At 40.3% G+C, this 22,452-nt stretch overlaps 1 protein-coding gene across 4 annotated transcripts in view; it reads left to right on the top strand.

Annotated features, from left to right (window-relative positions):
* The first annotated feature begins 7,340 nt into the window (after positions 1 to 7,340).
* LOC103092690 (mucin-16-like) overlaps positions 7,341 to 22,452 on the top strand; it is an 84,972-nt gene continuing 69,860 nt past the window's right edge. The window contains exons 1-3 of one of the 4 annotated variants that reach the window (XM_056820574.1): positions 7,341 to 7,628; positions 12,015 to 12,131; positions 17,241 to 17,279. In XM_056820574.1, the coding sequence (XP_056676552.1) occupies positions 17,255 to 17,279 (25 nt within the window). In that variant the 5' untranslated portion in view covers positions 7,341 to 7,628; positions 12,015 to 12,131; positions 17,241 to 17,254. Of the gene's footprint in view, positions 7,629 to 9,951; positions 10,470 to 12,014; positions 12,132 to 17,240; positions 17,280 to 22,452 lie in introns of those variants that run through there. The other 3 variants (XM_056820576.1, XM_056820573.1, XM_056820577.1) reach the window with 3 other exon arrangements.

The raw sequence follows: 22,452 nt of genomic DNA, 5'->3' as shown, positions 1-22,452 counted from the left end.
AGCATCATAATCAATAATGTCTCTATGGCTCTGTCACTACCATGGGAAGACCTGAGCTGTCTCAATTGTTAGAATTAAATTAGTTTTGAGCATTAAATAGTTGTAGATAAGAGAGTGGGAGCCATAAACTGTGATAATTAAAATGTTTGGGAGCAAGGGAAATATATATATCAATGATGACCACTGAAATATGTTTTCTACTGTGTCTTGGGTTTATATAAATATAAGATGGTCGCCAGGGAATATATTCCCAATTTATGAATATGCCCAAGCCAAGTGGGTTTTATAGAGAAATTTAATTTATAATACACTGATTAATCAATAGAAAAAGAGAGAAAGTAAGAAAGGAATAAGAATGAAGGGCCTCAAGCCAATAAGGCCTAGACCTCAGTCCTAAGAGATAAATCAGTCAGTTGGTTTTATCACTCACCCAAGATATCTCTAGGTAAGGCTTCTCATGCCAACCTCAGGCTCCACCTTCAAGAGAGCCTCCTTTCAAGAAATGTTTCCAGAGAATTCTCCTCCTGATTCCTCCTGAGTTCTCCTTCCACAGCCTCCTTCAAGACCTCTCCAGGAGCCTCCCTCCAGGACCTCTCTCCTCTCAGACCTCCTTCAGAGCATCGACCCCTTCAGTCCTCAGACCCCGCTATCTTTAAGCAAAAAATCTAAGTTCCCTCCCCTCAATTCTCACATCTACCAATCACTGTCGATGTCTTTCCTGTGCCAATGGTGGCTCTAGCTTAACCCAGGACCGCCCAGAGGTCTGTGGCTTTGCACATGTCTGTTGAAGGTCATATTCTCAAATAATTAAATCTTGATCTTTGCTGCAGCCCTTCCTAAATCCTGTTACTCTGAGTAGGGTGGAGATTGTAGTTTCCAAGACCTGGTTTTGTCATTCCAAGTATCTCTATTGTATCAATTCTAAAATCAATCATGACTCAAAGAACTTCCTGTTCGATGCTTAAGCATAGGACAAAGCCCTTTCCATTGTTTAGCAAAAGGTTTCTGTCCTAAAGTAGTCTTAAGTAGGGAGGAGAAGGATCCTCCCATGCCAAGGAGTTTCATATTCCAATAGAGTTCTTACTATCAGTAGGAAATTTTTTCAAGTATGAAATTTCCCAATGGGGAAATTTCCAACATGCATAAGTCTAAGAAATTTTAAGGTTTACACAATCTAATAGATTTTTAGGAGCTCATTCTCAGCCTATCCACTGACCATCCCAAGGCATCTTAAACTGGTTAAGAGCTAATTAAGAAGTGGTACACTAATCTATTCACCATTTTTGTCCCCACAGGTGGTGAGTCAGTTAGGCTAAGTCATTCATTAACCAAATTCTATTCAAAAGGAATATATTCCTTGGGATTCATTAGGACACACAAAATGTAAAAATTAGATGGTATCTCTGACCCAGATCCCAGAGGAATAAGCAATTCTCCTAATTTATAGAAACTATAGAGTATGAGAAAATACAATTGTTAACCTGAGAGGCTAGGAGGTTATTTCTTCCTAAAATAACAGGAAAATTAGAAGAACATTGGTTAGGGGAAAGGACGAGTTTGTCTTTGAATATGTTGAATGAGAAAATGGAGATACCTAGAACTAAAGAGAATTGTCCAGGTTCATGATGCGTAAATATGATGGGTATCCTTGAAATAAGATGTTACATGTTTTTGGCTATTTTTCTTTTTTAAAGATATTTTAATTTATTAATTACATATAATTACACTTTCCCCCAACCTTTTTCCAAAATGATAAGATCCATATGATCACCATCTCTTCACGCCCTTATCCTGGAGATGGAGCCACTTGGTATGTGTTATACCTATTATACATGCAAAACCTACTTCCATATTGTTCATTGCTGTAAAAGAATACTTATATATCAAAATCCTAAAATAAAAATCCAACTCAAGTGAAAAATATCTTCATTCTGACTCAAATATTCTCTAGTGGTTGATAGCATCAGTTGTCATAAATCCTTTGGACTTTTCCTGGAACACTTATTGCTGACAGTAGCTAACTTTTTCATTGGTGATTATCCCACACTATTGCGGTGTGTGTGTGTGTGTGTACAACGTTCTCCTGATTCTGCATTTTTTCACTCTTCATCAGTTCATGTAGGTCTTTCCAGCTCCCAAATCATCCTTATCATTCCTTACAGCACATTAGTATTAGATCATTCTCAATTATATATCATAATTTGTTCAGCTATTCCTCAATTGGACACCTTAATTTCAAATTTTTTGCACAAAAGGGACTGGTATATTTTTGTAAATGAAATCTTTTACCTGCATATCCCACCCCATCCCCCTGCTTTTTAAAAATCTCTTTGAAGTAGAGACCTAGGTGTGATTTTACTGAATCAAAAGGTATGTACAGTTTTATAGCTCTTGGGAATTAGTTCCAAATTGCTCTCCAGAATGTTTGGATCAATTCACAATTCCAACAACAATGCACTAGTGTCTGTTTTGCAACATCCAATTTCCTTTACTGTCATATTGGCCTCTCTTATAAATGTGAGATGGTACCTCAGAGTTATTTAAATTTGCATAAGTCTAATGAAGAGTAATCTACACCTTTTTAATATGATTATTTATACCTTTAATTCTTTCATCTGAAAACTGCTAGTTTATAATCCTTTGACCATTTGTCAATTGGGGAATGGCTTGTATTCTTATAAATTTGACTTAGTTCTCTACAAAACTTAGAAACAAGATCTTTATTAGAGAAATTTTTATGAAAATTTCTCCCCATTTTGTTTCCCTTCTAGGCTTGGTTATATTGGATTAATGTGCACAAAAGATTAATGAAATCAAAATTAATCATTTTCTATTTTGTAATATTTTCTATCTCTTGTTTGGTCATAAATTATTTCCTTTTGCACAGATCTGAGAAGAAATCATTTCACATTCCCCTATTTTATTATAACATCACCATTTATCTCTAAACCATAAAACAATTGGACTTTATCTTGGTATAGGGAGTGAGATATTGGTTTCTACCTCATTTCTGCCACATTGTTTAACAGTTTCCCCAGCAGTTCTTATTCAACAGAGAGTTTTTATCCCGAAAGCTTGAATCTTGTCACTTTTTAGCCAGGATTATATTGTTTTGATGATTTCAGCTATATAGGTCAGTTTGAGATCTGGTACTTCTAGGCCATATTCCATCATTTTTTTTTATTAATTCCCTTCATTTAAATTCTTAATCTTTCGTTCTTCCAGGTGAATGTTGATATTTTTTCTAGTTGTAGAAAATATCTTTGGTGGTTTGATTTTTGTGTCACTGAATAAGTAAACTAATTTATATGCAATTGTCATTTTTATATTATTAATATTAAAATATTATCCTCAGTCTACACAGGAGCAAATTTCATGGGCTTACATGAGCTAGTTGCACTGTGAATGCTTTTGCACTGGGGCTTCGGGCTTCATTGCACTCTGAATCTATATAAGGCACATCCTTTGTGGACTATCTTACACTGGGGTTTGGGGCCTGACTGCAGTCTTTGCCAAGAGTTCTAGCCTCCTCCAGGCTTGCACTAGCCAGCAACTCCGTAGATTGCTTTGAGACCTCATTGCAGGCTTTTGCTAGGGTTTGGAAATTCACTGTTTAGGCAAGGGGTGTTCTGCTAATTGGCTTAGGCAGGGTCTCAGGGTACCAAAATTGACTATGACTGACCTAAATCAGTAGGTGGGCAGTTGGCAAGGGTTGCTATTGCCTTGTGCCTTTACTCTTTAGTACAGCTTTGCTGCCAGCTACATTCTCCTCTCACCACAGTGAAAGAGATCCCCTGTCTACCTTCCAAGTTGTTTTCTGCAGGAAAGTTACTGAACTCTGTGCCCTTTGAGTGGTTGGAGAGGATTCTCAGAGTAGTTTGAGCTTTCCCTGCTTCTGTTCCACAATCTTAGCTCTACCTCAAGTCATCTCTTTTAGACACAGGATTCTCCAGCAAGAGCACAAAGACAGCAGTTCCCAGGGATCTATCCCTGGCCAGCAGAGAGGACATGGCCCACCAGTCTTTCTGAGGCTGGACACTAGGAGGAACCCTTTGTGTCCCAGGCTCTGATCAGTCCTGCCTGTGAATTCTGCCACAGGGAATTAATGTCCAGAGCCAACTCAGACAACCATTTCTTCTCTGGAACGACCCTCCCTCCTACTCCAGCCAAAGTTTCTTCAAGAGTATCTATGGGCACTAGCTCTCTCCCACATGGTTCCACAACAGTTGAGTCCAAGGGCATGCTAGACTCTAATCCTTCCTTAGACACCAGCCCCAAAGGGACCTTTTCCCCTTTTTCCACATGCCCACTACTTGAGAAGCCACAACAACAGGGTGGGAATCTAACACTAGTAGATATCCTGAAGCAAATCCATCTGAGTCTTCATACTAGGGTTCTTTCCTTCAGAGGAAGTCAACAGCCCACCATTTGCTGTCTTCATCTGACTCAGTCTCTACTAACAAAGTTCCCATTTCCATGACAACACACATAGTGGTTTCTGCAATTAAAATGAAGGCCCATATAAAAGGAATGAACCCAGCTCAGCTAGGCTACCTTGCAATAAGGCTCCCTTCTGTAATATATCCCCCACACCTTTTCTTCTCTTTAACTCCTGCACCATGGAGACAAAGAGCAGCAATTTGCTAAAGAAAAGAAAAAAGTCAGGTATGTTCTTTGGTTCAATCCATGGTCCTTCAGGAACTCTTTTTCTTCTCTGGAAGAGCAGAGTCATGTTTGAGTCAGGGAGGTTGATTCATTTCTGCTTTAAGATGGGAAGAAACCATATGTATTTAACATGAAGACATCCCATTCTCTAGCAATTGTCCCTAGTGGTCTCTGTTTCTTATCTCTTCTCCTTTACCCATCACTTCTTTTGGCTCATATTGATTACACGGGTACTCCTGTCAAGCTCCATGGGCTATCAAACCACAGCCTAGACTCTATGCCTGGGTTCACTCATTCCACATCCTGGACAAACAATTTCTTTCCCTGGGATGGCCCCATTCTCTGCATCTCCACCAATGTTATCTGTCACCACTGAGTCAGAGAAGAACAAACAAGAACCAGGATATTCATGCCATCTTCAATTATCATAGAAAAAGACATCTGCCTTCCCCCACTCAGGGTTCACATTTACAAGAGACATTCCTTCCCCATCAGGTAAATTCTCTGGTTCAGGCCCTGTACTTGAGCCCTGTTCACAAGTAAGTGAGAACTCTTTCTTCCTCTCTGGAGGGTTATGTCTGAGTGGAGGAGGTCCAGCCTAAAGTTTGTAAAAGTCAAAGATCTTCAACTGAAAGGCATTCCCTGCCAAGATAGTTGTCCTTCAGGGCCTCTATTTCTGTACACTGGAGAGCCTTGTGTTCTGGTTTTCCCTCTCATATCCCACATTGTCGTTGCTGATAGTCTTGTCATCCTTGGAGATTAAATGACCCTTCCAGCACTCTTTGCAAGTCCACATTCTGGTCAAATGCTTTAGATGTGAGGCAGACTTGGGTTATAACAAATGGGAACTCTGGAGGCTGGTTAGGGGAGGGATGGAATGACAAAAGACACCCAGATTATTTGTTTGAACTTCAAGGATGATTTGTCTTTTTTTTATTTTAGTCTGTTCTTGCTTAGTCTTTTTATACTTCTTCATCTCTGAGAAGATTCCCTGCCTAGTGTACAGTAAAGCCTCAATCCATGTGACTGACTGAGAGATTGACTGACTTTCCTTTTTCACAGGCATTAGCGAGAGCCCAAATGCCGGCACCACTATTGCAGACCTAACCTCACATGAAGGCACCACATCTCCAGCCAGCAAATCCCTAGTGGCAAACACCACTGTCAGCACTTCAGGTAAACAAGAGTCTTCCCCTCCACTTCCTCTTCTGTAGAAGTATTCAACTGTGTTTTTTTTTTTTTAATTTCCTACTTTGGGGAACTCTACATATGGTGCAAGTTTGACATGGTATTCTTGGGTTTGGGGGTCTTTCCATATGCTTTTCCATTGTTGGAAACATTTAAATTCCATCTTCCTTGTTTTCTCTCTTTAAAGTCTTTCCCTCAGGTTCTATTCCTTTGGAATTGAGAATACAGACTCACATGGGAAACAAAGATTTCCCCATGGCTTGTCTAGGAGTCTATTTTAGTAAAGTTCACACCTTCAAGTAGGTATTATCTGCCAGCTTGCTGAAAATCTTTGAGAGATTGTGGATTTGAAGTATTAACCGTGGAGGTGAGGAATGCCTGAGACCATACTGAAGAGGGGTCAAGACGAGCCTATTGATAGATTCTCAATCTCTCCATCTCCACAGTGGTATATTTCAGCATTCCAAGTGAGGTCTGACTCTTTTTCTGGGGCAGGCTGCTTTGAGGGATGAAAGGGTTTGCTCTGGAGTTGGGATCCATTTCCAATATTAATAGTATGATGTCATTGCTTCAGCCCAAGTCTGGATGACTCTGTCGACCATCTCGGGTGTGCCTGTCACTGTCCCATCAATAAGATGGTGATATTTAGTCCAGAAAAGTACCCATTCCCTAGTACTAAACCAGGATATGGGCACAGGAAGCTGTCCAAAAAAAGGATTCTATTTGAGGTTCTCCCAGGAGGCTGAAAGTACCTGAGAGTACTTTTCCACAAGAGACTCCCCCCTGCGCTTTCAGGTGGAGCTCCTGTGCTGGGAAGACCTGCAGGTAGAGCTACCTCTTGAGGACTACTGGCTACCAGGTCCCAGAATGGAGGGTGCCAGCCTTGCTGGGACATGATTATCCACAGCTATGCCAATGAAGAGGCTGCCCAGGAGACCCTCTTCCATCCTGTGGATGAGGACTTGGGGCTTTTTCCTCACCACTTGACAAGATTCTTAATGAAACATTTGCCTTCAGGAGGGGCCACGTGATGCTAGAGGAGGTGCATCATGGTGGTACTCTGGACAGCTTCACTCAGACACTCTGGCATCTGTATCCCAGGAAAGCAACAAGTAAGACAGCGTCACCATGTCCCGCAGTGCTCAGGCAGCTTCATCAGAAGCCACTTCACTACCCACCGCTGAAAGATCCTGAAGGCATCTGCTGGATACGTGCGAGCTGAGATGGCAGTGAGGGCAAATTTCTAAGTATTAAAGAAAAAAAGGGGGAGTGAAGGGGCTGGAGAGAACAGCGGTCAGCTGCAGCCATGCTGGGGAACCAACCACCTGCACATCTGAGGCCCTGAAGAGTCTCAATCTCCCGGGCTGTTCACACTGTGGACAGAGCCGGACAGCAATGGCGACGACAAGACGACAATGACGAGGCAGAGGGGACGGCAGGGGACCCGGTTACCCAGCATGCTGTTCAGCCAATTCAACGGCTCAGCACACTGGAAGCCGTTTTACCAGCAGCGAATTGTAGAGCGCGAGCCCAAATCACCAGCAGCCAAGATGGCTGGAGTGAGCGCGGCAGCAGGCGCTCCTGCTACCTTCCCGCCCGGCTCCTGCAGGACACTGATGTTGGAGGCGCCAAGATGCTGCGGGAGCTGACAGAGGCCAGTGCTTGAGATGTACGTGCTTCAGGCCAGTAAGAGTCACCTTAGCTTGTTCTGCAGGACCAACCTTCATGCCTCCTCGGGTTCTGTGTGCTGCTTTCCGGAGCTCTCCGTCTCCTAGGTATTTGCAGTGGGATCCTTGGGTTTGGGACACTTCCCACAGGGCTTCCCATGTGGGCAACATTTTCACTTTGCCTTCATTGATTTCTCTGTGCAAGTCTTTCCCTCAGTTTCTAGATGATCAAAAATAAGCTCATTTCTTTTGGATTGGGTAAGACACACCAGGACTTGTATACTGGTTGTGTGGGGGTCTGTTATAAGCCCATCCACACTTCTGAGCAGATGACATCTCCAGGTCCACCAGGGGGTCCTCCAGAGGAAGCGAATCTGAGGAAATGGTCTGTGGGGTTGAAAAGTGACCGAGAGCATATTGAGGAGGGCTCAGAGGTAGGAGCCTCTTCGATAGACTCCCAGGCTAACCCCTCTCTCACAGCAGTGTCTTTCAGCATCAGAGGTGAACTCTGGCTCATAGTTTGTGACAGGGAACTTTGAGTGACAAAAGTGCTAGCTGCCCAGTTGGAACCTTTGACTACAGTGGGTTCTCCATCATTGCCTTTAGCCATCTGACAAGAATGATCCCAATGTCCCTCCCTCTCCTTCATTCTGGTACCCACCAAGAATATTCCTGCTCCTGCATCACCTGTAGGAATCCCAACACCCACAGAGAGTCAATGGCCACCATCAGTACTGGAGGTTAAGTAGATATTCAAATATTCCGTAAATGCATACTGATGGATATATTGACCAATTCCCTTTTTGGCAAGCATCAATGAAAATTTGGATGCTTGTACCCTCATTATAGGCTTAACCTCACATGAAGGTACCAAGTTAATAGCTAACAAGCCCTAGTACCCACCTCTACTGTCAGCGAGTGTTTCAAGTTAGGAAAAGTCTCTCCTGTCCCCCATGTACTAGACAAATCTTCATGTATGCTTGGTTTCTCTTTCCTGCTTTTGGGCAGTCTTGATTTCATGGATAAGTCTTGGGTCCTAGGGACTTCATGATTTTTTATTTCTCTCAATATTTTAATCCTATCTTCCTTGATTTCTCTATTTGAAGCCTTTTCCTATTTCTATTCCTTTGGGATTGTAAATTTGGACTCTTCCTTTGGAAGATGTAGAGGAAGCAAGATTTTGCCCATTGCTTTGCTTTTTTAAATTTTATTCAAAAGTTTAAAAAACTAAATAAAACAAACATTTCTATACACAAAGAACAAGACTGTACATAAATGAAGTTACAAATCTCTACTATGTTTAACTTACCTTTTGTCACATCTAAAGAATAAATTCTGAACACAAGTAATCCAGCCCCTCCCCACCCTATCTGCATCACAGAAAGTATTATATGGGAGACCAGTATATTCATACAATTTAAATCTTTAATGTTTCCACCTTTCAGTTTACACTCTGGAGATAACATTCACAATTTATTCTTCTAGTATTAATTCTGTCATTGTGTATAGTGTTCTCTTGGTTCTACTCATTTCACTGTTCATTAGCCGGTATAGTTCTTTCCAAGTTCCTTAGAAATTTTCCAGTTCATCACTTTTATAGCATAGTAGTATTCAATCACAATCATATACTACAATTGGTTTAGCCAATTGACAATTCATGAGCATTCCTTCAATTTTCATTTCTTTGACAACACAAAGTAAGCTACTATAAATGTTTTAGAACATACAAGTTCTTTTCCCTTTCCCCAAAGTCCTTGGAAAACAGACATAGCTATGGGTTTCCTGAATCTATACAATTTCATAACTCTGCAGGTGTAGTTCTGAATAACTCTTCACAATGGATGGATTGGTTGGTTTACAGCTCCACCAACAGTGTATTGGTGTTCTCATTTTTTCACATCCTCATCCAAGTTGCCCTATGGTCAGTTTAGCCAATCTCATGCGTATGAAAGATTCTCTCAGAAGTTGGCATTTCTCTAATCACAAGTGACAGGAGCACTTTTTTTTCATATAACTATATATGGCATTGATTTCTCCACCCAAAACTTGTGTATTTATAACTTTGGGCCATTTATCAATTGGGGGGGGGGTGACTTTTTCTTATAAACACAGCAAAGATCTCTATATATTTGAGATTTGAGTGTATAAAAATATCTTCACAATTTTCTGCTTTCCTTCTAATCTTGGCAGAATTTATTTATTTGTTCAAAATCTGTTCAAATTAATGTACTCAAAATTATCCATTTCACATTTCAAAATGCTCTCTGTTCAGTCCAACAACACCCACTACGAATTGTGCTACAGGGAAACAATGTCCAGAGACACCCTAAAGATTCATTTTTTTTTTCTTTAAGGATCACCTCATCTCCAGAACTACTGAAGATTCTTCAAGAGAGTCTATGGACACTAACTTTCTCCCACATCATTCCATATCAGTTGAGTCTAAAGGTATACTAGACTCTGATTCTTCCTCAGACATCAGCCCATAAGTGATCTCTTTTTCCTTTTCCCCCATGGGCATCCCTAGTGAAGCCACAACAACAGGGTGGGAACCTAACACTAGGAGACATCCTCAAACTAATCTAGGCAACTCCTTTCACAAAAGGATCTCTCCCTCAGGGTAAGGCATCAGCCCAACATTTACTGTCTTCATCTGACTCAGTGTCTGTTAGCAAAGTTCCCATTTCCATGACAACACATACAGTTGATTCTGACATCACAAAGAAGGCCCCTATAAAAGGAATCAACTCAACTCATTTGAGCTACCTTACACTAAGGTCCCCTTTACCTTTACCTGATCCTTAACCTTTACATTATCCTTTACCTTTACCTGATCCTTAACCTTTACCTTATCCTTTACCTTTACCTCATCCTTTACCTCTTTTCACCACTTCTACTACACCATGGGTTCGCGGTGTAGTACTTTGCTGACAAAAAGAAAAGTGACAGGTACAGTCTTTGGTTCAGGCCAGGATCCTTCATGAACTCTTTCTCTTCTCTGGAAGATCAGGGTAATGTTTGAGTTGGGGAGGGGGGTTGATTAGTTTCTGCTTTAAGGTAGGAAGAAACCATATATATTTAACATGAAGACATTCTGTTCTCTGGTAGAGCCCCCCCTGGAGAATCTTGGATACTAATGGCCACTTTAGTTTCTCACACTCTTCTTCAGTGTAGTCTTGTCTTCCTTGGGCCTCAAATGACCCTTCCTTTCTTCATTTTGGTCAAAGGCTTTATATATGAGTTAAAATTGGGTTGTGGTAAGTGCCTTGGGGCAGTTAAGAAAAGGGACAGATTGAACAAAGAACCTCAGATTTTCTGTATGGACCTATTGGAGGCTTTAGGTCTTTTCATGTTGCTCCTTATCTGAATGGGCTCTGCCTGTACAGTAATTCTCAATAACTGTGTGCTGAATGAGGGATTGAAAGACTTCTCTTTTTTACATGTTTGAGCAAGAGCCTAGGTCTCAGCACTGCCATTGGCAGACCTAACCTGATATGAAGATATATCTCCAGCCAGTAAGCCCGTGGCGCCCACTACCAGTGCTAGTGCTTCAAGTCTGTAAGAGTCAATCTCTCCGCTTCCTCTGCTGGGCTAATGTACATGGGACCCAGTTTCTGTTTCCTCTTTCTGAGAGTTCTCCTACTCACGAATATTTACAGTGCTATTCTTGGGTCTTGGTGATTTGCACCTGAATTTCCATTTCTGGGAACATTTTTGTTCTTTCTTCCTCAGTTTCTCTCTTTGAAGCTTTCTCTTTTTTATGTATTTTTCTTGATTGAAAGTACATGGCCTTTTTTTCCTTTGGAAGATGTAGGAGAAGCAACAATTTGCCCACTGCTCGTCTAAGAGAGGCTATTTGAAGAGAGTGAACATTTTTCAGTAGATGAGATTTGCTTGTCTGCCAAGGGGAGTCATCTAGAGGAAGAGGATTTGAGAGGGTGGTCTGTGGAGCCAAGGAGGGACTAAGAGCACATTTCAGAGGGATTCACAAGGAAGCATCAACTCCTTCTTGGGTTTTTGTTAGTTTTTAGTCCATGGGAATCACTCCTGACTCTCTCCTTTCATAATCTATATTGCTGGACCTGACTTCAGGGCTTTTATGATAGTCTGTCTTGGTCACTCCAAGTTCCCTTTCAAACTGTCTGGGAGGCTGTCATTTGGCACTCAAAATAACTTCTTCTCCTCCTTACTTTTAGTCTTATCCTTTCTCCTCCACTCCTCCCTTCCTATTGGCTCAAACCAACTGTCATTATTCTGGGCAATGTATTTAAATTGGACTGACTTTCAGAAAGTGGGACCTGTGGAGCCAATATAAGGATAAGAAGGAGTGAAAGAATACACAGGCAACATATTTTGAATCTGGAAAGGACAGCTATCTTTCTAAACAGTTTTTGTACTTTGCCTTCCTCATGAGGGTACTCATTAAGTCAATAAACAATAAATGTTAGTAAATGTTATTTGATTGACATTCTGACTGACTTCCTTTTCCCACAGAATTCAACAGAAGGCTGCCTTCTGGAACAAAAAATGTTGACACCTCTTTGTCTTATGGTAGTACCATCGCCCCATCAGATGACTACTTGGTGTTCACGACTGCCTACAACACTTCAGGTCAGTAGAAGCCTCCTTTTTGCTTTCTCTGTTTGACAGAAATTCTTTCCTCCCAGGTCATCCTTTTCTCTTTTAAGGGCTCTCCATTTCACCATTATTTATACTGCTTTTCCTTCATTCTCATACTCTTCATTACATGGTTGATGCCGCTGAATGAAGACAGAAGGAAGAAATTTATTTTGTCTGAAGTCTCTTTATTTTTCAAAATGTTAGAATCAAATAGAAGAATGTTGTTAAGATCTTTAATCACGAGGACCAGAGTTCACTGGGAAAAGGTTCCAAACAGTTTGTTTTGCTCAGAAGCCTTCTTCAGTATATGCTCTGTACAAGCTTTAAACATGGTAGCTCATCCATCACTAAGGGTTTTGGATCATTGGAATAGAGGATTACTTCTCCAACTGGTCTGTTGCATCTACCTGCTATTCCTTGAATGTCCATTTCTTTTCCATTACATCAATGTTGAATATTTTTTCTATATTTTCCCCCGGGATACTAACTTGAGTTTTCAACCAGAATACCACCTGTTTATTGGCATCACTTTGAGCACAAACAAATTTACTTATAATAGGCAATGGTGAGCCTGAAGTCAGGAAAACAATTCCATTCAGCCTCAAACTCTTATTACCTGCATGACCCTGATCAAATCAGTGACCCTTAATTGCTGCCTGCCTCAGTTTCTTCATCTATAAGATGGGGATAGCACATACCTCCCAGGGTTGATTTCTGAGCAAATAAGATGAGATAATCAAATAATAGTTAAGTCTTTAGCACAGTGGTTGTCATATGGTATTATTGAAACATCATTATTAGCTCTTTAATGCCCTTTAGGAGATAAGACTTTGTAGAACAACAGAGGGTGAAAAAATATAAGTCTGGAGTGGAACATGAAGATTATTTAGTTAAAACATCCCATTTTACAGATAAAGTTTGCCCAAAGTCACAGCAGGAGTAAGTATCCAAGTTAGGAATTGAACCCAGGTATATAGTACCTTCTATTTCTTGAGCTCCTTCCATTATTACCATGTTGTCTCCTGGGTGAAATATCCCCCCTGGCATTTTCCTCTCTGGGTGCCTAATTTGGGCTACTTTGGGGTTTGCATTTCCATGTTATGTCTCTTAAATCAGTCTTGTCTCCCTCAGATCACTATACAGGAGGGTAGTCTAGTGGTAAGAGGCTCCACTGCTGACTAAGTCCTATTTAGATCCTGGGACATCCAAATCTGAGATGTAGTTTTGTAAGGGGACTTTCCCTGCATACAATTTTGGGCTGTGAAGTTTGTAGTTCATATGAGTACCATACATTTGCTACTTTGCACACTGTGAGTTAAACATGACAGATCCCTGGACCTCTCCCTCATTCCTTCCTGCAGACAAAGCAGTTGATGTGGTGTGCACCACACAAATGCTAAACCAAAGAGCAGCAGGAGGCCCTGTAGCACTGACAAACAGCTTTCTAGCACTCAGACACCCTCAGTTCTAATCTGGCCTCAGACATTTCCAAGTCATTTAACCCTCATTGCCTAGCCCTTACCTCTCCTTTGCCTTGGAAACAATGCATACTATTGTTTCCAAGGCAGAATGTAAGGGTTAAAAACATGCCCTTAACCATACAGGTTAGTAGATGCCTCCTCTTTACTTCTTTTACTGGAGAGTGATTCTTCCTACTCTTTGGAGAAGATCCAGTGAAATCACATCCAGAGACTGCAGTGAAGAGACCTTTGTGAAGGGCATTTGGCTTCAAGCCTTTGTGGCAAAAATTGCTCTTTTGATCTCTCTTCCCGAGCATATTATTTAGGGCTTCCTCTTTCCAATGTGAGAAATATTTTGGGTTTGAACAACCAAAGTAGGCCAGGATAGGAGCTCTTAATTAAGCCTGATCATCTATTGCATTCCCTATTCTCACCTGTGTCTTCTTTAGACTTCATTTGGGATGAAACAAGGATATTGGTAAGAATAAACCATATCCCTTCAGAATCTTTGCTATGATTGGTAAATTTCTAATGAGAATTGGAGGCTGGTAGCCAACTGCCAAAGATAATGGCCTGTTTTTCTATGGGACCTAGCAAGCCACCATCAGGAGTTTTGGGTAGAGTCTGTCCCAGCCTAGACAAATGGACTTCTAGCTCCTGAGTCTACTGTCCATGTTGCATTAGAGAACTCTCTGCCTCCTCTGCCGGGGGTTTACTGTTCCTGAGGTTTCACTTTCTGCTTTGTGGCAGTAATTGACTGGTTCATCTTTAGGATTTTGAAGGAATGGCTTCTGAGAATTGGTTTGGCCATAGCTTTTAAGTCCCCAAGGATTATAGAATGAAAACAGGACATTTTATACTTGGAAGAGACTGGAGTGAGTCCCACCCATAACTGCAGAATCTCCACTCCAGACTAGCCAACAAGCATCCCCAGTACAACATTTCAAACTTTTTTCAGTAAGATTTTACATTCAGGAGAACCCACTACTTTCTGGGGCAGCCTCTCATTTGGGGGCAGTGCTCAGTGGTAGAAAGTGATTTCCTGATACCCAACCTTAATTTCTCTTTGTTCTTTTGCATCTATTGCTTTTGTTCTTCCCCTGAGAAACAAACCAAAAAAGGGTTTCCAAGAAAACACTTCCAAAGGAAAATCATTCAGATACTTCGAAAACAACCATCATGTTCCCTCTGAGCCATTACTTCTCTGAATTAAAGTTCCCCAGTTACTTCAACAGATACTTAGTGGATATGGTGTTGAGATGTTTTGTCATTCTGGTAACCCTCATGGGATCTGATATCTAGAACTTGAAGGGGCCCCTCGGATTTATCTAGCACTAATGCCTTATTTCAATGTAAAGGAAACTGAGTCTGAGGATGGCCCTTGCAAGGTAAACCACTCCAGAGAAGCAGGATGCCCAGACATTAACAGAGTCAGACTTATCTCAACATCTGCTGGTGGAGAAACAAGCCCTTTTCTGTCTAGAGAAGGACCAAGTGATGGTAGAAACAGTGTTCAGCATTTTTTTTCAGAGATCACAGATGCTCCTGGAATCACTCAGAATGCATGTAGTCCACAGCCCCACAGTCAGAAAGGGGCTCCACTTTTTGCCTAGCCTCAGCAAAGGAACCAACTAGTCCAGGACTGTCCCTTCACCCTTTGTTAGGAGTATGATGAACACTGCCATGATTGGAGCTCAGATAAGCCCAATTGGACCTTTTTCAATGGAACCCCCTGAGTCCACACTTCCTAAGAGGGGTACTCCCTCTGTTGCACCAGTGACTGAATTCAGAACCAGGTACAATGGACAGCTCACTGGTGTTTCCTCCTTCTCCCCCAGTACCCCAGGATGGGAGGCCATAGAGCTGGTAGTTTAACTGTTTCACAGCTCAGCACACACACATCTGGTCAGTCTCCCTCAGAGGAGCTTGACTGGCTGTCTTCATGGCAAGTCCTATGAAAGGGTCCAACCCAGAGCCGGATGTTTACCCTGCGTTAGTCCAAATCTCAGTTACTACAAGAACTAGGATCATAGCAGACAGAGTCTGTCTCAAACTTGACATCAACCAGTGAAATACCAGCTATCTCCACCAGCAGCAGCTCCCCATCTTTTTCTGAAGGAAGAATGGGTGCTCTCTGGCCCTAAGACTCAGAAGTCACAAGTCTCTCACAACTTCAGCCCTACTTGGCACATGACACTCTTTTCCCTCCAACTCCTGTAGCCTCTTCCAGTTATTCCCATGGCAAAAGAACATGAGATCTGCTGAAACTGCCACTAGTAACAAACAGACAACTCTGTCTCTTAGCAGCAAAGTCAGACATAATCCTTTCTCCTATGAGCCCTGTCACTCGAGCTCCAAGCACTGAGTCAGAAAGCAGCACAAGTCACCCCTTGACCAATTCTTTTTCTGAAGACCCCAAGGTGTCCTTAACCACTGTTTATGCAGAAAAATCCCTATTAGTCACCTTTGTTAAATAACATCCCTTGACAACCACAGCCCATGGCGGCCAACATACAGAATCAGAGAAAATCTCTCTAATCCCCTTACCCACAGAGGCCACAGCCAGAACTTTTACTGTCAAGGTGACAAACAGTACCTATCCTCAGCAATTTCATTGCTCAGCTCAACACCTGAAGTGAATTCAGTCCTGCCTCCTAGTACAATTCCAGGGGATATCCCAAAGAGTTTAAGGCCACGACTCTGGAGATACAGGCCCTTTGTCCAGGTGGACTATGCTAAACACAGTGACCCCTGCCTATTTTGAATCAGGTGCAAATCCAGCTGCTGTGAACCAGGGTGGAGCTATCTATAACTCAAATTCCATTAGTCACCAAAACTCACAGGGGAGGGACATAGAATCCCTATTCTTTTCTCATCCTGTACTTGAGTGCAGTGGAACTAGTTCAAGGTCAGCTTCCACTCTGATGCCAGGACTAGGGGACAGCCAATATTCTATGGGTAACATAGGCACAGAGGCCAGCCATTAACTATGCAATCTCATACCCTAGTATTTATGCAGCACAAACAAATGGGTGTATTGTGCACACTGTCACCCTCCATGGAAAGCAGTCTTTGAGGCCAAGGATTGTGTCATTTTCCTCTTTGCATCTATAGATTTATGCACTGGATATTTGTGGATTTGTTTGATAAGGAGACACGAGGCTCAGGAAAACCGGCCAAGGAAACAGGTTAGACCTCAGATATGTGTCCCATGAAGTGATCTCTCTTAGAACTGAAACCTAGCTTTCTAAGCTCTTGGACTTGGATTTAATCATCTAGGAGGTCTCTTGCAGCTTGAATAATAATAACTAACGTCTATATAACGCTTACTTTGAACCAGTCCCTATGCCAAGTGCTTGGCAAACATCTCATTCCATCCTCGCAGCAACCTTTGGAGGTAGGTGCTCTTATAACCCCCATTTTTAGGATGAAGAACCTGAGGCAGTCAGGGTCAAGTGACTTGCCCAGAGTACCAGAACTAAAATTTCTGAGGCTAATTTTGAACTCAGGTCTTTCTGACTCTAAGTCCAGTTCTCTGTCCACTACACTACCTAACTATTGGATCATAGGTAGATTCATTTTCTTCTGTTTCTCTCCTAACCATAGTCTCTCCACTCATGGCTGTTTTCTTTCCCTACAGGCTATAAACATCAAATGAGCTTCCCTTGCTTCACAAACAGTGAGTATTCTTATCCTGGCACTAAACAGGGATACAATTTGTGCATCCTGACCTTTTTCCAATAGCATCTTAGGAAAGAGAAGCTGGGATAGGAGGGCCAAAGAGAGAGAAAGACACCAGAAAATCCTGGTTCCTTTCTCATATTTCAATCCCCACATGTCACCATGTGACCATGTGAAACAGATAGTTTCCCTCATATTTTAGCCCCTCCCTATGATCATACCAGGCTTATCTGGTCCATATAGTTTTCATTCCTGATATTTCTTCCTCAGTGCCTGAGAGAAAAACCAAAAAAAGTTGAAAGTTAGTTGGTCCTAGACTCATAACATCTCAGACTTAGATCTAGAAGTGAACTGCCTGGCTATCTAGTTCAATCTACTCCTCACGATAATATTAAATTAAAAATTTCCATTGGAAAAAAATCTATCTTTTCTACTTCCCCTTAAGCCATTACTGTAAGAAATACATGTAATCAAATAAAACAAATTCTCTCATTAGCTGTTTCCAAAATACATATCCCATTCTGTCCCCTGAATCCAATACCAATCTTTTCAAAGGTATGCTTCATCAGTGGTCCTCTGGTATTCTGATTGGTCATGGTACTAAATCTTTTAAAGTTATTTATCTTTATGATGTTGTTATTGTATAAGTTGTTCTTCTGGTGCTGCTCACAAGTCTCCCCAGGTTTTTCTGAAAATATTTCAAAATTTATTTTTAATAAAGCCATGCTATCTGTCAGAAAACTGTTACTAAGTATGCATTCCAAGGGAGAAAGAGTGTTACAGGCTAGGCAACTGCAGGGTCAAGTAACTTACCCAGAGTCACACAGCCAGGAAGTATTTCAGTCCATATTTGAACCTAGGTCCTCATAACCCCAAGAATGGTTCTCCATCCATGGTGTCAGCTTGCTGCCCCTCTTCTATAATTTATTACAGAACGATAATATAGGAGAAACTAGAGGAGCTCAAGGATGAAATAGATAGAAAAACTATACTAGTGGGAGATCTGAACCTTCCCCTACCCAAACTAGATAAATCAAATCAAAAAATAAATAAGAAAGAGGTGAGAGAAGCAAATGAAATCTTAGGAAAATTAGAGTTAGTAGACCTATGAAGAAAAATAAATAGGGACAAAAAGGAATATACACCTTCTTTTCAGCAGTACTGTGCATTCACAAAAATTGACCATGTACTAGGGCACAAAATCATTGCAAACAAGTGCAAAAGGGCAGAAATAATAAATGCAACCTTCTCAGACCACAATGCAATAAAAATAATAATTAGTAAGGGTACATGGATAGATAAATAAAAAATTAATTGGAAATTAAACAATATGATTCTCCAAAACCAGCTAGTTAAAGAACAAATCGTAGAAACAATTAATAACTTCATTGAAGAAAATGACAATGGTGAGACACCCTTTCAAAACCTATGGGATGCAGCCAAAGCAGTACTCAGGGGAAAATTTATATCCTTGAGTTCATATATAAACAAATTAAGAAGGGCAGAGGTCAATGAATTGGGCATGCAAATTAAAAAACTAGAAAGTGAACAAATTAAAAACCCTCAGATGAAGACTAAATTAGAGATGTTAAAAATCAAAAGAGAAATTAATAAAATTGAAAGTCAAAGAACTATTGATGTAATAAATAAGACTAGAAGCTGGTGTTACTTTGAAAAAAAAAAACAAATAAAATAGACCAAGTACTAGTCAGTCTAATTTTAAAAAGGAAAGAAAAAAACCAAATTGACAGTATCCAAGATGAAAAGGGAGACCTCACCTCTAATGAAGAGGAAATCAAGGCAATCATTAAAAACGACTTTGCCCAATTATATGGCAAAAAATATGGCAATCTAAGTGATATGGATGAATACTTACAAAAATATAAATTGCCTAGACTAAAAGAAGAAGAAATAAATTACCTAAACAACCCATATCAGAAAAAGAAATTGAACAAGCCATCAATGAACTCCCGAAGAAAAAATCCCCAGGGCCAGACGGATTCATAAATGAATTATATCAAACATTCAAAGAACAGCTAACCTCAATACTATACAAACTATTTGACAGAATAAGTCAAGAAGGGGTTCTACCAAATTCGTTTTATGACACAAACATGGTACTGATCCCAAAGACAGGCAGGTTAAAAACAGAGAAAGAAAACTATAGGCCAATCTCCCTAATGAATATAGATGCAAAAATCTTAAATAGGATACTAGCAAAAAGACTCCAGCAAGTCATCACAAGGGTTATCCACTACAATCAAGTAGGATTCATACCAGGAATATAAGGATGGTTCAATATTAGGAAAACCATGTACATAATTGACCATAGAAACAAGCAAACCGACAAAAATTACATGATTATCTCAATAGATGCAGAAAAAGCCTTTGACAAAATACAACACCCATTCCTATTGAAAACAATAGAAAGTATAGGAATAGAAGGACCTTTCCTAAAAATAACAAACAGTATATATCTAAAACCATCAGCAAACATCATCTGCAATGGGGAAAAACTCAAAGCCTTCCCAATAAGATCAGGAGTCAAACAAGGATGCCCATTATCACCTTTGTTATTTAATATTGTACTAGAAACCCTAGCAGTAGCAATTAGAGAAGAAAAAGAAATTGAAGGTATTAAAATTGACAATGAGGATACCAAGCTGTCACTCTTTGCGGATGATATGATGATTTACTTAAAGAATCCTAGGGAATCAACCAAAAAGCTAATCGAAATAATCAACAATTTTAGCAAAGTTGCAGGATACAAAATAAACCCACATAGTCATCAGCATTTCTATATATCTCCAACCCAGTTCAGCAGCAAGAATTAGAAAGAGAAATTCCATATAAAGTCACCCTAGACAATATAAAATACTTAGGAATTTATCTGCCGAGACAAACACAGGAACTATATGAACACAACTACAAAACACTCTCCACACAATTAAAACTAGATCTAAACAATTGGAAAAACATTGATTGCTCATTGGTGGGATGAGCTAACATAATAAAAATGGCCATCCTACCCAAACTTATATATCTATTTAGTGCCATACCCATTGAACTACCAAAAAATTATTTTACTGAATTAGAGAAAACCATAACAAAGTTCATTTGGAAGAATAAAGGATCAAGGATATCCAGGGAAATAATGAAAAAAAAATACAAAGGAAGGTGGCCTTGCAGTCCCAGATCTCAAACTATATTACAAAGCAGCGGTCATCAAAACAATTTGGTACTGGCTAAGAGACAGAAAGGAGGATCAGTGGAATAGACTTGGGGTAAATGACCTCAGTAAGACAGTCTTTGACAAACCCAAAGACCCCAGCTTTTGAGACAAAAACCCAGTATTTGATAAAAACTGCTGGGAAAATTGGAAGACAGTGTGGGAAAGATTAGGTTTGGATCAACACCTCACACCCTACACCAAGATAAACTCAGAATGGGTGAATAACTTGAATATAAAGAAGGAAACTATAAGTAAATTAGGTGAACACAGAATAGTATACATGTCAGACCTTTGGGAAGGGAAAGATTTTAAAACCAAGCAAGACATAGAAAGAGTCACAAAATGTAAAATAAATAATTTTGACTTCATCAATTTAAAAAGTTTCTATACAAGCAAAACCACTATAACCAAAATCAGAAGGGAAATAACAAACTGGAAAACAATCTTTATAACAAAAAACTCTGACAAGGGTCTAATTACTCAAATCTATAAAGAGCTAAACCAGTTGTACAAAATCAAGCCATTCTCCAATTGAAAAATGGGCAAGGGACATGAATAGGCAATTTTCTGTTAAAGAAATCAAGACTATTAATAAGCACATGAAAAAGTGTTCTAGATCTCTTATAATCAGAGAGATGCAAATCAAAACAACTTTGAGGTATCACCTCACACCTAGCAGATTGTTCAACATGACAGCAAAGAAAAGTAATGAATGCTGGAGGGGATGTGGCAAAGTAGGGACATTAATGCATTGCTGGTGGAGTTTTGAATTGATCCAACCATTCTGGAGGGCAGTATGGAAATTTGCCCAAAGGGGGATAAAAGACTGTCTGCCCTTTGATCCAGCCATAGCACTGCTGGGTTTGTACCCCAAAGAGATAATAAGGAAAAAGACCTGTACAAGAATATTCATAGCTGCGCTCTTTGTGGTGGCAAAACATTGGAAAATGAGGGGATGCCCTTCAATTGGAGAATGGCTGAACAAATTGTGGTATATGTTGGTGATGGAATACTATTGTGCTCAAAGGAATAATAAAGTGGAGGAATTCCATGGAGACTGGAACAACCTCCAGGAAGTGATGCAGAGCAAAAGGAACAGAACCAGGAGAACATTGTACACAGAGACTGATACACTGTGGTACAAGAGAATGTAATGGACTTCTCCAGTAATGGCTTTACAATGTCCCTGAACAACCTGCAGGGATCTACAAGAAACAAAACAAAACAAAACAAAAAAAACTATCCTCAAGCAGAGGACAATCTGAGGGAGTAAAAACACCGGGGAAAAGCAACTGTTTGACTACAGAGGTTGAGGGGACATGATCGAGGAGAGATACTAAATGAGCACCCTAATGCAAATACCAACAGCAAGGTAATCGTGTTCAGAGCAAGGACACATGTGATACCCAGACAAATCGTGGGTCAGCTAGGGAAGGGGGGGGGTTGGGGGGAGGAAAAGAAAATGATCTGTTTCCAATGAACAATGTATGAAAATGACCAAATAAAATAATGTTTTAAAAACTAAAAAAAAAAAGTAACCCACAGAAATGAAATCATCAGCATTTCTATATATTTCCAACATATCCACACAGCAGATGTTAGAAAGAGAAATTCAATTTAAAATGACCCTAGACAATATAAAATATATAGGGATCTATTTGCCAAGACAAACAGGAATTATATAAACACAACTACAAAATACTTTCCACACAACTAAAACTAAATCTAATCAATTGAAAAAAACATTCACTGGTTATACGTAGGATGAGATAACATATTGAAAATGACCCATCCTACCCAAATTAATTTACTTATTTAGTGCCATATCTTTCAAACTACCAAGAAATCTTTTTACTGAATTAGAAAAAAACTATGACAAAGTTCATTTGGAAGTACATGATCAAGGATACCCAGGGAAATAATGAAAAAAAAATGAAGG

Source organism: Monodelphis domestica, chromosome 3, assembly GCF_027887165.1.
Source record: "Monodelphis domestica isolate mMonDom1 chromosome 3, mMonDom1.pri, whole genome shotgun sequence".
Lineage (NCBI taxonomy): Eukaryota > Metazoa > Chordata > Mammalia > Didelphimorphia > Didelphidae > Monodelphis > Monodelphis domestica.
This window is presented reverse-complemented; position numbering and strand designations above follow the sequence as displayed.